This window comes from Sorex araneus, chromosome 3 (genome assembly GCF_027595985.1).
Source record: "Sorex araneus isolate mSorAra2 chromosome 3, mSorAra2.pri, whole genome shotgun sequence".
Classification (NCBI taxonomy): domain Eukaryota; kingdom Metazoa; phylum Chordata; class Mammalia; order Eulipotyphla; family Soricidae; genus Sorex; species Sorex araneus.
In genome coordinates this window covers 223,727,863-223,742,618 of record NC_073304.1, presented here as the reverse complement: position 1 = coordinate 223,742,618, position 14,756 = coordinate 223,727,863, and the positions used below count along the sequence as shown (strand labels likewise).

Genomic DNA, 14,756 nt, shown 5'->3' with positions numbered 1-14,756 from the left:
TCAAATGACTGCACGTTACACAGCAGGAAAGGGGACGGTCATAATGTTTGACTGCGTTTATCTGTTACAAAATAAAGATATGCACCAGTGCCCTTCCCAGCCTTTGCCCTTTAAAAGACTTCGGGAGCCCTGGAAAAAACCCGAGTGCCCTAGAACAGATGACTGGTTGAAGAAACTCTGGTACATCTATACAATGGAATACTATGCAGCTGTTAGAAAAAATGAGGTCATGACGTTTGCATATAAGTGGATCAACATGGAAAGTATCATGCTAAGTGAAATGAGTCAGAAAGAGAGAGACAGACATAGAAAGATTGCACTCATCTGTGGAATATAGAATAATAGACTATAAGACTAACGCCCAAGAATAGTAGAAATAAGTACCAGGAGATTGTTTCCATGGCTTGGAGGCTGGTCTCTCATTCTGGGTAACTCAGGGAAGGGACCACCAAGTAAAATGTGGTTGGAGGTCATGTGGGAGAAGGGTGATGCGGGCCGAGTGCAGACTGGAGACTGAACACAATGGCTACTCGACACCTTTATTGCAAACCACAACACCTAATCAGATAGAGAGAACAAAAGGGAATTCCCTGCCATAGTGGCAGGGTGGGGTGGGGGGAGATGGGACTGGGGAGGGGGGGAGGGATGTTGGGTTTACTGGTGGTGGAGAATGGGCACTGGTGAAGGGATGGGTTATCGAACTTTGTATGGGGGAAACATGAGCATAAAGATGTATGGATCTGTAACTGTACCCTCACGATGACTCTCTAATAATAATAAAAAAGACTTCGGGAGCCACGGAGAGGTAGCTCAGTGTAGACCATTTGCCTTGCATGTGTGAAGTCCTGGGTTTACTCCCTCTGAAACTTCACAAAACAACAACAACAACAACAACAACAATAGAGGGGACTGGAGCAATAGCACAGCGGGGAGGGCGTTTGCCTTGTATGTGGCCGACCTGGGCTCAATTCCCAGAATCCCGTATGGTCCCCTGAGCACTGCCAGGAGTAATTCCTGAGTGCATGAGTTAGGAGTAACCCCTGAGCATCACCGGGTGTGACCCAAAACAAAAAATTTTATTGTTTTAATATTTTAAAAACAATAGCAACAATAGAAGAAAAGCTTTTGGGGCTAGCACTTTCTCAGCTCATGCACACAGGAGAAAGGCTGAGGAGGACGCCCAAGGCCCTACACAGACACACGCCCCACACTCACCAGACAGTGGCTTTCCTTAAAGCAGCCAGGGACGTGCTCGGGTGTGTGCACAGTAGAGGGGAGACGGTGAGCACAGCAGCAGGCGAGCGAGCAGAACCGAGACAGCAATCACAAGTTCTGGGGAATTGTCCCCGTCAGCCCCCTCTGATCTGCGTATATCTGTATTTCTCACATCTGCCACCTCTTTCCACCTCTGCCCCATGCTGGCTGTGTGCCCTGGGTCACGTCAGCCACCCTTTCTGGTCCTTGGTTAACTCCTTTGTAAATCAAGGGAGTCAGAGTGGGTCATTATCAGTGTCCATGATGAAACACGACTGGACCAGTGGGCTCTGAGCTGCCGTGACTTCTGCACCATGTGGAGAGTCTGGGGCTCCAGATCTGTGCCTGGGTCCCCCTGGTTGTCACATGAGGAGCATCGCTGATACCTTCGTGCTGAGGACTGCAGCCAGGATGTTGTTCTGGGTGGTCGGCACAGAAGTTGTGCTGACCGGGGTCTGCATTCCAGGTCCCTTGGCCTTGGCATGTTGATGTTCCATGTCCTGGGTGCATGCAGTATGCAGGCTAAATGATGACACTGCTTTTTCTTGATCTTTTTGATGGAAACACCCTAGGATGCCAGGGATTGAACCCAGCACAGCTGGGTGCAAACCAAGCACTCTATCCGCTGTACTATCTCTCCAACCCAGACTCATTCTCTTTTATGAATGCTGACTGATACATACATCTTACACGGAGTCCCACACAGTGTGGGGATGGTTCTTTAACCTCCGAAAGCCCCACTTTTCTTTTCTGTAGGACAGGGCGGCTGCTTTGAGAACTTGCTAAGAAGGTTAAATGAGGTGATGCAGGGCAACGGGCCTGGCACTGAGTATGTGTTCAATAAATGTTGGTCGCTGTTATTTATAATAAGACTTCTTCCTTTCAAGCTCTGACATTCTGTGCTTCCAACTGTAGCATGTAATTAAACTGCAAAGCATCTGGCTTCCTGAGTCGAGAGAACAAGACTGGAGGAAGGGAAAAGGAAGAGAAAGATCCTTCTGGGTTGCATACTTGTGTCCCAGCCTCAGTGCTAGGCATCACAACAGGGAATGTTACAGAATGCCAACACCCAGTGACAAGCCAGGGGGTGGGGAGGAGTTGGTGGTTCCCTGTTTAGTTCAGATGCTGGAGGAGATGTGAGCAGGCTGAGAGGTGAGAGTCGGACCAGCAGTGAGTTAGGGCTAAGCAGATCCCACAGATCCTGGCGTGGGTGAACATCCCTTGACCCCTGTTCCAGGTCAGGGGCTTTCTTTCGAGGACCTCCAGGGAGGTGGTGCTGTCAGAAGTTAGAGAGTGGCACCAGAACACCAGGGGCTTTATCCAAATCTGCAGGGAGGCTGTTACATTTCCTTGGAGTCAAAACAACTCTTTTCAATTCAAATTCAATGTCAAGCAGCGTCAAGATTTGACAATGAAATTTTCCTTTCATTTCCTTGGAGCAGAGCCTTCCAAGCCGTCCCTCGAGGGGCCACATCTAGTCATGCTCAGTCCAGCTCTGCGGGTCTCATGTTTCAGTGCTTCATCTCAGCATTCTAGAACTGCTGTTCTTATCGGGGGAAGTGCTAGGATGATGCCACCGTGTTCAGGGGGTGTCTGTAGTGCTGGGCATCGAGCCTGGAATCTTGAAAACATGCCCAGCACGCCCTCTAGCACCCTGAGCTCTCTCCCGATCCCCTTACCAACTTACAAGAGGGCCGGGGTGTGATTCAGTGGCAAAGTACACTGGACTTGATCCCTGGCAATGCATAAATAGACAAACAAGCAAACTTTTTTTTTTTTTTGCTTTTTGGGTCACACCCAGTGATGCACAGGGGTTGTTCCTGGCTCTGTGCTCAGGAATTACACCTGGCAGTGCTCAGGGGACCATATGGGATGCTGGGAATCAAACCCGGGTTGGCTGCGTGCAAGGCAAATGCCCTACCCTCTGTGCTATCTCTTCAGCCCCCAAACAAGCAAACCTTTATCATCATCATCATCATCCTCATCCTCATCATCATAATCATCATCCCGTTAATCATCAAATTTCTTGAGCGGTCTCAGTAACGTCTCCATTCGTCCTAGCCCTGAGATTTTAGAAGCCTCTCTTTACTCGTTCTTTCCAATGGTACTGCATTGGAGGCTTATAAAAGCAAACTTTTATAAGGGTCAAAAATATTTTATTTTGGGGGTTGGGGGGAGGTTACTGTGGTTCTTGGTGGTGGAATATATGCACTGGTGAAGGGATGGGTGATTGAGCATTGTGTAACTGAGACTTAAGCCTGAAAGCTTTGTAACTTTCCACATGGTGATTCAATGAAAAAAAAAAAAGAAAAAAAAGAAAATGTGAATTAAAAAAACTAGCAACTCAAATGTAATTAATTTATATAGGAGGCAATTGTTTAATGGGTATTTTATGCTTTTTATCATAATAAATAGTTTTCAAGTGGTTAAAAATATTTTATTTATTTATTTATTTATTTGGGTTTTGGGTCACACCCAGCGATATACAGGAGTTACACCTAGATCATGCACTCAGGAATTATTCCTGGCGGGGACCATATGGGACGCTGGGAATCGAACCCGGGTTGGCCGCGTGCAAGGCAAATGCCCTACCTGCCGTGCTATCACTCCAGCCCCCAAAAACTATTTTTGAAAAATAAAAAAAAGGGGTAGGGAGGTCACAGAGGGGTGAGGAAGCACATGCTTTGCACGTGCCCAACCTCAGTTCAGCCCCTGCGAACAGCAGCACAGCAGGAATGGGGACAGCCCCAGAAGTCCCCTGTACCTCTGAGCGGCACCACAGCCTCCGACCCTTGCACTCAACAGCTGGACCAGTTGGCCAGATATCATTAGGAGGAGCCCCTGGGTCCCCTAAGCACTGCCTGGGAGGCTTCCCTCCCTAAAAATAAGAAAATGATTCCCCTTCAGTCATGCTGGGCCCCCCTCCGAGGCCACCATAATTGGCCAGGCAGAGGTCATGATGAGCAGTTCCTCTTTCCAGAATCCACCCCCAAAGAACTGAAAATGGGCCCAATTACAGGGATGTGCATGATTGCAGAGGCGCTCTTCACAATAGCCAAGCCGTGGAAACAGCCCAGTTGGCCACCAGCTAGATGAACAGACCCACGTGCCGAGGAGGAGGATGTTGGGATATTAGCCATGAGTGGAATGAGGAACCGACACATAAATATGAGTAAATCTCGATTGCATGATATCAGGTACAAGAAGCCAGATGTAAAAAGTCATAAATCGTGGGACTCCCATTGATAGGAAATATCCAGAACAGGTCAATCCATGGAGAGAGCAGATTGGTGGTTGCCAGGGGCTGGGCCAGAAGGAAGGGAATGGGGAGCAACTGTGTAATGAGTGGGAAAGAAAGCCTCATCATTTAGAACCCCAAACTCACCCGTAGTTTGGCAACTAAACCATTAAATCCCTCTTTATGGCTTAAGCTACCTCACATCATTTCATTTTCACTTTCCCAAAAGACTACCCTCTCATTTGCCTGATACCCGTCTCTAAGCCAAAGTTCTTGAATCAGGAATAAAAATTTCATGGTCCTGCTACTGGCGTTGTTTAAAGGGCTGAACATGGACAAAGTGAGAATCTTGGAGAATCTTCCACCAGTCTTTGAAAGAAAAAGATGGGGAAAGGAAAGGTTCATCCCACACTAGGAAACAGTGCCCAAAAGAATCACTCTGGGCAGGTGAGATGGTGCAGAGGGTAAGGCGCTTGCCTTGCACACGGTGAACCTGGCACCCCAGATGGTCCCCTGAGCACCACCAGGAGTGAGCACTGGGCAACTGCCTAGTGTGGCCATTCCCCTCACCCTCTCTAAACAACAACAGAGTCACTCTTCAAGGCCAGCAGAGAGAGGGCACCTTCACACTCGGTATCCTTCCTCTTTCCCTTTCTCAGAGTAAGTTTATGACCCACATGAACTGCTTTGCACAGGTTTGGGCCCAGGACCCCTCTGCCGTACTTGGAGGTCACCTGAATTTCAGTCTGATATATGTCATTTATCCTTCCCTTCATGGCAGACCTCACCCTGGACTCTCCCCTCTGGAGATACCTGGATTCTTTTTGGTACACAGCTCTCTCTCTTTCTCTCTCTCTGTCTCTCTCTATATGCATATATCTATATACACAAATATCATATATATATCCTCATATTTCTCTAAATAAAACTATTTTACTTTAAAAATATGGTTTGGTCACTGGTGAAGGGATGGGTGTTTGAGCATTGTATAACTGAGACTTTAACCTGAACGCTTTGTAACTTTCCACATGGTGACTTAATAAAAGAATTAAAAAAATATATGGTTTGGCAAAAATAGTCTTTGATAATTATTTTCTCTTCAGCCTACCTTGGAGGGGCTACCCATCTCCCATATCTGTCTTCTCCACGTTGGCAAAGTGGAAATTTCTAAGATGTGTTTTAAAAACTGGATGACACATCTCCGTGGTGTAGGAAATTATCTCCTTAATTGCCCAGTAGAATTAACCAGCTGAGCAGACTCATTTATCTGGTTACAGTATTGCAATTTTATATTAATAATTTGCAGACTTTGACCTACACTCATGTATAGATTACATTTTTTTTTTTTTGCTTTTTTTGGGTCACACCTGGCAATGCACAGGGGTTACTCCTGGCTCTGCACTCAGGAATTACTCCTGGCGGTGCTCAGGGGACCACATGGGATGCTGGGAATCAAACCCGGGTCGGCCTCGTGCAAGGCAAATGTCCTACCTGCTGTGCTATTGCTCCAGCCCCCTAGATTACATTTTAAAGTATAACTGATGAATCAGTATTTGATTTATCATCTTCCTGATTTTTAACTCAAAATGTATATTTCTAATCATTTTATAAAGCTGAGAGAAATGGTTGAATTATTGTTTATTTTCTTGAAGGTATTTTTAAGATAAAGCTTCAATATAGGCCTGGAAACTTTGCTATCTAGGTGGTTTGATATGTTGTCACATTGAAAATCTTGTGTATTGTAACTGGTGTTTATACAAATATGACTAGTGAAAATTGTAGAATTAGAATCATGCAATTAAAAATATTAACAGCCAAAATAAAATGGTTTGGGCCCTTGCTCTAAAAACAGCTTTTTTTAGTAATGCATCCTTTGTTTCTGTTTCGTTTTTCAGCCACACTTGACGGGTGCTCAGCGATCATTCCTGACAGGCTCCAGGGACCATATGGGATCCTGGGGAGCAAACCTGGGCCAGCCACAAGCAAGGTAAGTGCTTTACCTGCTACACTGTCTCTCTGGCCCATCATCATCATCATCATCATCATCATCATCATCATCATCATCATCATCATCATCATCATCCTGTGATTGTCAATTTTCTCCAGCGGTCTCAGTACCGTCTCCATTCGTCCTAGCCCTGAGATTTTAGCAGGCTCTCTTTACTCATCCTTCCCAATGGTGCCACATTAGACGCTCTTTCAGGGTCAGGGGAATGAGACCCATCATTGTTACTGATTTTGGCATATGCATATGCTGAGGGGAGTTTGCCAGGCTCTCCCATGCCTGCAGGAAACTCTCCGTAGCTTGCAGGTTCTCCAAGAGCCTCAGGCATGAAGGAACCGGCAGAGGAACCCAGGTGTGTGGGATCTGGGGCTGAGATCTCCAAGCCTGCTCTGATCAGGACTGAGCCTCTTCCGCCCAGATCCCCCATTTCCAGTAGCTAGGCAGCCACACCCAGAAACTGCCCCTGGTGACGTGTAATCCCATCAATGGCCAACATCCAGAGACTATAAAACTAAGCTCCTGGGAGCGGCCACGCGATGTCCTATAGCCTAGTTCTCCCTCTCCGGCCCCTGCTTTGCATTATTTTATTTACTTTTTAGGCTTCTAGGGTACCTTTAGATTTATGGGTCTCCAGAGAGGCACTCAGTGGGCCTGGGGTCCCTCATGGCAATTCTTGGCCAGTCTGACCCATGCTGAATGCATGGACTTGAGGATTTGCGCTGTCTGGGGTCTCTAGTGTCTGGGACTCCCCAGGCCACTCTGCAGTGTTTGGGAGCCTGCAGAGCTGCACCCAGAGATGCTTGGGGGACCATGTGGAGCTGGAGTGAAACTGGGGTCAGCTGTACACAAAGCCTGTCTGTTAACCCCTGCACTGTTTGTCTGGCCCCCAGGACCCATTTAAAGGCTATGGTTGGGATCAGAGAGATTGTACAAGAGTTTGCCTCAGCATGTAACTGGCCCCAGTTTGATCTCTGGTTCTGTGTAATCTCTGCATACCTCTCTGAGTGACTTCCTCATGCAGAACCAGAAGTTCCTAGCACGGCCAGTTGTGCCCCTGGTCCCCCACTAAGGCTATGATAGAATAGGGGGGTCCTCTTGGTGTTGAAGGATCAATAAGATGGGATTGGGTGGTAATGATACCCAAACCCCCATTCTGATACAGTGTAAAACCAAGGCATCAGCACCCACCTTCCAGGGTCCTTAGCTCCAAGGGAATTCTCGTGGGTGACTGGCAAATCCAACTTCCTGAACATGAAGCACTGCTGGCCTCTAGTGGCTACTAGATCCATTACATAGTGAATGGTCTGCTAATAAAACAAAACAAAATAGTGAATGGTCTCCTGATCTGAGCAAAACCAGGCGTGATCCCATAATCCCAGGTGCGGCACCCCTCAAACAACACACACACACACACACACACATACACAAAGAGAGAGAGAGAGAGAGAGAGAGAGAGAGAGAGAGAGAGAGAGAGAGAGAGAGAGAGAGAGAGAGAGAGAGAGAGAGAGAGAGAGAGAGAGAGAGAGAGAGAAAAGAGAAAACGTGGGGAAATTTTCTTTTTTTTTTTTTAATTTTTTATTGAGTCACCATGTGGAAAGTTACAAAGTTTTCAGGTTTAAATCTCAGTTATACAATGCTCGAATACCCATCCCTTCACCAGTGCTCATATTCCACCACCAAGAATCCCAGTATAGCTCCACCCCGCCCCCCCCACACCCCCAACCCCCCCACGCCCCTAGCCCCCCCCTTAGCCCCCCCGCCTGTGTAACTAATAAATTTCACTTTACTTTCACTTTGATTGCATACAATATTTCAACAAAATGGAAATTTTCATTTTTATTTTTACTTTTATTTTTTTGGAGGGGTTCACACCCAGTGATGCTCAGGGGTTACTCCTGGCTTTGCACTCAGGAATTACTCCTGGCGGTGCTTGGGGGACCCTATGGGATGCCGGGTATCGAAACCCGGGTCGGCCATGTGCAAGGCAAATGCCCTACCCACTGTACTATAGCTCCGGCCCTCGGGAAGTTTTCATTTTAGTTAGAATATAGAACTTATAAAAACCCTCCTTTGGGAAGAACTTAAGGTATGATTTGTTGCCTTGTTTGTAATCCACTTGTGTAGCACTCCTGAAGTTTTTGAGACAGTATAGATTCTGTGGGTTAAGGTTCAAATCTGCTAATAAAACAAAACAAGAAAATAAATTTCATAGTGGTCAATTAAGGGCCAGAGAGATGGATCAGAGGCAAAGGAGCCTGCCCTGCACACAGCTGACCCAGGTTCCACCCCCACACAACACACAGGTCCCCTGAGTCCTGCTGGGCATGATTCCCAAGCACAGAGCTGGGAGTAAGCCCTTGGCGGTGCTGGGTGGGGCCCCCAAAGAAAAGCAACAAAATAGAATATAGAATGATGGATAGCGTTGGATTTTCAGGGTTGAGCTAATGTGACCTATTCCCCTGATGGTGCTCAATGTTGTTTTGCAAAGTTATTTCCATAAACACAGGGGACGGAGCTAATTTGCCCAGTAAAGACCTGAGGATTTCCAGGAGAGTGGTGACATCACAGAAGTGGGGTTCCAGAAGGTGGGGCTCACCAGCACTCCCACTTTCTTCAGAACATGGCTCATGTTTGGACTAGTGCTTATGGTTTATGAGGAAGTGGAGGCTCCGACCCCAAACAGCATTGTCACAAAGATTCTCAAGGAGAGACCCTGACTAGCCGGGACCAGGGGTGAGAGAGGGATAGGAGGAAGGTAAGCAGCAGAGGGAGAGGCGGGGGTACCCTGTCAGAAGTGCTCTCACCTTGAGGAACCCCCCAGAGGGAGCTGCGTGGGCAGAGGTGGTGCTCCCCACTTCCTCAGCTGTCTCTGAAGGTCTACTGGGGCTGGGCGGGCAGGGTTGTATGCAACAGGCATGGACGAAAAAGTGTCTGGGATTCTAATGTAGCTGGATGTCTCGCTAGGCTGGCCAGGGAAAAAAGAAGTAAACAAATGAGAGAACTAAGCTCAAAGAACATAAAGTGAACCTTAAAGACACAATAACAGGGCTGGGGATGTGGCTCAGGGTGAAGGCCTTGCTTTGCAAGCGACCTGGGTTCCTCACATTACAAAGACACCCAAATAGACAAAACAACATAGCTTGAGACAAGAAGGACTTCCAGGTGCCTGAGTCCTGCAGGCTGGTGGTTAGAGGAACCCAGGCTTTTATCCTCAGAAACACAGACACAGACACAGACACAGACACAGACACAGACACAGACACACACACACACACACACACACACACACACACAGGAGTAGTCATTTCCCCCATCCAAATGGCCAATGAAAACATGAAAAGATGATGAAAATCATTAGCAGTCAGTCAATAATAGCCACAAAGCACTAGCACTTCACACTGACTAGGTTAGCTTAGAGCAAAAAAGTCAAGTAAGGGAGCCAGAGTGATAGCAGCCAGGCATTTGCCTTGCACATGGCTGACGCGATTTCAATCCCCACCATCTCATATGGTCCCCCAAGTACCACCAGGAGTAATTTTCTGAATGCAGAGCCAGGAGTAACCCCCAAGCATTGCTAAGTGCCCCCAAACAAAAAAAAAAGATTTAAAAAAGTCAAGTAATAATAAGTTGGAAAGGAGATAGAGAAACCTGAACCTTTATACACTGCTGATAGGAAAGTAAACAATGTCGCTACGTTGGAAGTCTCATGATTTTATACATTTTTTTTTGTTTTTTGCATACGGGGGCTTTAACACAGGTCTCTCACATGTAAGGCTTACACTTTGACTCTAAACCAGTAAATGTTATGTAACCATAGCACTGTAGTACTGTCGTCCCGTTGTTCATTGATTTGTTCAAGCGGGCACCAGTAATGTCTCTATTGTGAGACTTGTTACTGTTTTTGGCATATCGAATACGCCACGGGTAGGTTGCCAGGCTTTGCCGTACAGGCGGGATACTCTTGGTAGCTTGCCTGGCTCTCCTAAAGGGACGGAGGAATCAAACCCAGGTCGGCGGTATACAAGGCAGTCTTTAGCAATAGGCAGCAATACCTGCTGTCTATTGCTCCAGTCCAGTAACCATATGACCCAGTAATTCTACTTCTTGATATATATATATATATGTATGTATACACTTAAATGATACTATTTGTCTACATAAAGAAGTACATGAATGTTCATAGCAGTTTCATTCATAATTGAAATCTACCGGCAGAATGGAATACTATTTAACTATAAAAAGAAATAAAATATCAATGTAGATTTAACATAAATAAACCTTGAAAATACTGTGAAGTGGGGCTGGAGTGATAGCATAGCGGGTAGGGCGTTTGCCTTGCACGCGGCCGACCCGGGTTCAAATCCCAGCATCCCATATGGTCCCCTGAGCACCGCCAGGAGTAATTCCTGAGTGCAGAGCCAGGAGTAACCCCTGTGCATTGCCAGGTGTGATCCAAAAACAAAAAAACAAAAAAAAAACCCGAAAATACTGTGAAGTAAAGAAGCTAGACACAGGGCCTGGAACAATAGCATAGCGGGTAGGGCGTATATCTTGCACGCGGCAGACCCGGGTTCAATTCCCAGCATCCCATATGGTCCCTGAGCACTGCCAGGAGTAATTCCTGACTGCAGAGCCAAGAGTAACCCCTGTGCATCGCCAGGTGTGACCCAAAAAGAAAAAAAAAAGGACACAAAGGCTGCCTCTGGGTGCCCATCTGACATGCTCCAATTCTTTTGTTTGTTTGTTTGTTTTGCTTTTGGGGCCACACCTGATAGTACTAAGGAACTACTCCTAAATCAGTGCTTGGGACCATGCAATACCAGGTGTTGAAACTGGGCCTCCCACATGCAAAACATGCCTATTTGCCTCTTGAGCCTCCACCCCCATTTCATAGTTGAAGCCCTTCCTTACTTTTTGATATGAAAAATCCAGACTTGTACCCTTTCCTACCCCCCAGGGAGTCCTGGTTCCTGCTCATGAGTGCTGTGAAACCAAGAATTGACCGCTTATTCTTTGATTTTTGTTTTGGGGCTATGCCTGGTGCTGTTCAGGTGTCTACACTCAGGAATCACTTCTGGTGGGCTCTGGGGACTCTTCAGGATGCCAGGGATGGAGCCCAGGTTGGCCACATGCAAGGCAAACACCCTCCCCACGGTACCATCGCTCTGGCCCCAACCACTACCTACTTTTTCCTTTACTCATCAGGACAGCCCTGTTAAGTAGGTTCCAGCAAATACTGAATGAATGAATTACTGGGTGTGCTGGCTTCTCTCTCTCCAGATCCCGCAGGTTCTCAGACCAGCAGGAAGACAATGGCACTCTTAAGCACAGGCTGTCCATGGCTGCTCCTTCCCTCGATGACAGTGGTGAGGACACTCCTCGTCTGCACAGTCAGCTGCCTTGAGGCTACCCATCACGCCCACATGATTAGCCGCTGTGACTTGGCCAAGCTGCTGAAGGAGGAGGACTTGGACGGGTTTGAGGGCTACTCCCTGAGTGACTGTGAGTGCCCCTGCCTTTTCTCCTGGCTATGGCCTCTGGAGCCCTCTTTCTTTCTCCCTCAGATTTCTTTTGAAGCCAGGTTCCAATAGCAACCTTGGAACTGGATTGATATCATAGCGGGTGGGGCGTTTGCCTTGCACGTGGCTGACCCGGGTTCAATCCCTGACATCCCATATGGTCCCCTGAGCACTGTCAAAAGTAATTTCAGGGTGAAGATCCAGGAGGAACCCCTGAGTATCTCTGGGTGTGACCCCAAAACAAAACCAATCAAATAGCAGCCTCTCCCAAAAGGCTTTGCTAAATGTTCACTCCTTTATTCATCGAGCACTTAGCAGGTGTTGGGGATAGATAGAAAAACAGAGCTCCTCCCTGCACCATGCTTGCATTCTAGGGGGGAAAGAGAAAAGCCATAAACCATAAACTCATAAATGTATGAGTCCTTCCTGATCAATGGTGCTATGTGTTCTGCTGAAGAAGAAAGCTGGACAATGATAGGTGACACTGTTCAGGAAGGGGGAAGTCAAGGAGGACCTCTCTGAGGAGGTGACATGGGCAGGGCTGAAGTACAGTACTTGGTCCCCCCACTGTCTGGAGGTAGAGAATTCCAGGCAGAGGCAACAGCCGATGCCAAGGCTTGGCCTTGCTCTTTTGGGGTGCAGGGTGGGGATGGGGGAATCTCTTCCTTTCACCCCGATCTGTGTCTCACAGCACTGCTTTGATCTTGCTTTGTGGGGGTGGTGATTTTTTTTTCTTTTTTTTAGGTTTCTAATAGGGGACTACTGGATTAAGAAAACATGCATGGAGGTTGGAGCAATAGCACAGGGGGTAGGGCGTTTGCCTTGCATGCCGCCAACCCGGGTTCGATTCCCAGCATCCCATATGGTCCCCCGAGCACTGCCAGGAGTAATTCCTGAGTTCATGAACCTGTACTCACCCCTGTGCAGCCGGGTGTGACCCAAAAAAGAAAAAAAAAAGAAAGCATGAATGGACAGATGGACAGAGTGCGCGGCTGACGGGTGGGGAGACGAAACAGAGGGTGAAAGGGGTGATGATGAGACCACTCTTCACCTCCCTTTCTCCCTCAGCAAGGCCCCTCTCATGCCTCTCTTGCCTCCATTTGCAGGGATTTGCCTGGCTTTTGTGGAAAGCTACTTCAATGTATCAAAGGTAAATGAAAACGTAGATGGCAGCTACGACTATGGCATCTTCCAGATCAACAGCCACCTCTGGTGCAACGATTACCTCAGCCACTCAGAAAACATTTGCCACGTGGAATGCAAAGGTCTGACGGGGGGGGGGGGACTAGTGAGGGGGTCCAGGCTCTCCTCACAGGACTTCTCTCCCACCTCGCCGAGAGCCTGGGCAGAGCAGATGACAGGCGACAAGATCCCCTGTGCCCAGTCTATTGAGAGTATTTGCCATGACATCTCCAAAGCCTCCGAGGAGCCGACAGGGCTATAGGGCAGGAGCTGCAGCCACCAGCGGTCCTGGAATGTATCAGACCCGAGCGTGTTACCCGCAGAGCTCGAGTCCTCCTGCTTCCTGTGAGTGGAAGCTTGGCGGAGCCCCACTTGGCCGAGGTGCAAACGGAGGCTTGGAGAACAAGTAGCAATGCCTAAGGCTCAGCTCCAGCCACCCGGCAGTTCTCTCTTGGACTCAGGGTCAGATCAGAGGCCAAGTGCAAACTTTAAGTCTAGGTGCAAGGTGGCTCCTGCACCTGGTCTGAGGTGACTGATGTCCCTGGGCTCCTTCCCACAAGACCCTACCTCTTAGGCGGGTCTTTGCCTTGGTCTTTCAGCTACTTGTATCGGCTTTTTCCTTTTCTGACAGATGCCCCTGAAGTTTGGGGGAGTGGGGGAACTTCCATTTACTCTGCTCAGGAAGTTGGTAATCAATAGGCCCAGTGTGCCATCACTCTGCCCGCCTGACCCGCCCACAGTTACCAGCAATGGCTCCCAACCATTGGGTGGCCTGTGTGCGGGAGGGAGGCCGGCCTGGCAGGGTCACTCAGATCCCGGGTGCCGGAGTGGAACTAGCGAGTGTCTGTCTCAGTCCTGGGGGGCTTCTCCTGTGTCCACACACAGAACTGCTGTGTGTGAGGGTCTCTCTCTCTCTCTCTCTCTCTCTCTCTCTCTCTCTCTCTCCCTTTCAGACCTGCTCGTGCCTGATCTTCTCGCATCCGTCAACTGTGCCAAAAAGATTCTGTCCAGAGCAGGAGGGATGAGGAACTGGTGAGGAGGAAGATGAACTAGGACTCGGGGAGACGGCAGCATCACTGGAAGGATGTGGCGACAGAGGAAGAAGCAGTGGGCAGGAACTGGCAGTGCCTAGCGAGCTTTGACTCACAGGGCCTGGGATTTTCTGGTTCTTTCTTGGATACAGTGTGGAGCAACCCTGGGTTGGTTGCAGTAAGAGACCAACTTAAGCTAGATGAGGGAGAGCAGAGGAGTCTTTTTTAAATAATTTAATTAATTATTTTTTTTTATGTCACACCTGGCAGTGCTCTGGAGTTACTAGTAGCTCTGCACTCAGAAACGAGTCCTGGCAGTGCTCTGGGGACTGTATGGGATGCCCGGGATTGAACCTGGGTTAGCTGTGTGCAAGGCAAATGCCTTACCCATTGTACTATCTCTCCGGCCCCGAAAATGAGGAGTCTTACAGAGTCCAGCCAAGAGGCTCAGGGGAACCTCGGGAAGCAAGTGGAAATAAATCTCCAAAGCTGCAAAGAGTTTGCAGGAGGGGCCAGAGTCACAGTGG

General features: G+C 48.1%; 2 protein-coding genes across 2 annotated transcripts in view; both read left to right on the top strand.

The window, feature by feature from the left end:
• The first annotated feature begins 6,403 nt into the window (after positions 1 to 6,403).
• Positions 6,404 to 14,252, top strand: LOC101551159 (lysozyme-like protein 6). The gene is made up of 4 exons (XM_055133849.1): positions 6,404 to 6,479; positions 11,778 to 11,999; positions 13,123 to 13,281; positions 14,152 to 14,252. The coding sequence occupies exons 2-4, from the start codon at positions 11,810 to 11,812 to the stop codon at positions 14,232 to 14,234; spliced, it is 432 nt and encodes a 143-aa protein (XP_054989824.1). The 5' UTR covers positions 6,404 to 6,479; positions 11,778 to 11,809; the 3' UTR covers positions 14,235 to 14,252.
• Positions 14,253 to 14,644: 392 nt separating this feature from the next.
• LOC129403537 (leucine-rich repeat-containing protein 37A2-like) overlaps positions 14,645 to 14,756 on the top strand; it is a 41,899-nt gene continuing 41,787 nt past the window's right edge. Inside the window, exon 1 of the mRNA XM_055132266.1 lies at positions 14,645 to 14,727. Within this exon, the coding sequence (XP_054988241.1) occupies positions 14,645 to 14,727 (83 nt within the window). The remainder of the gene's footprint in view (positions 14,728 to 14,756) is intronic.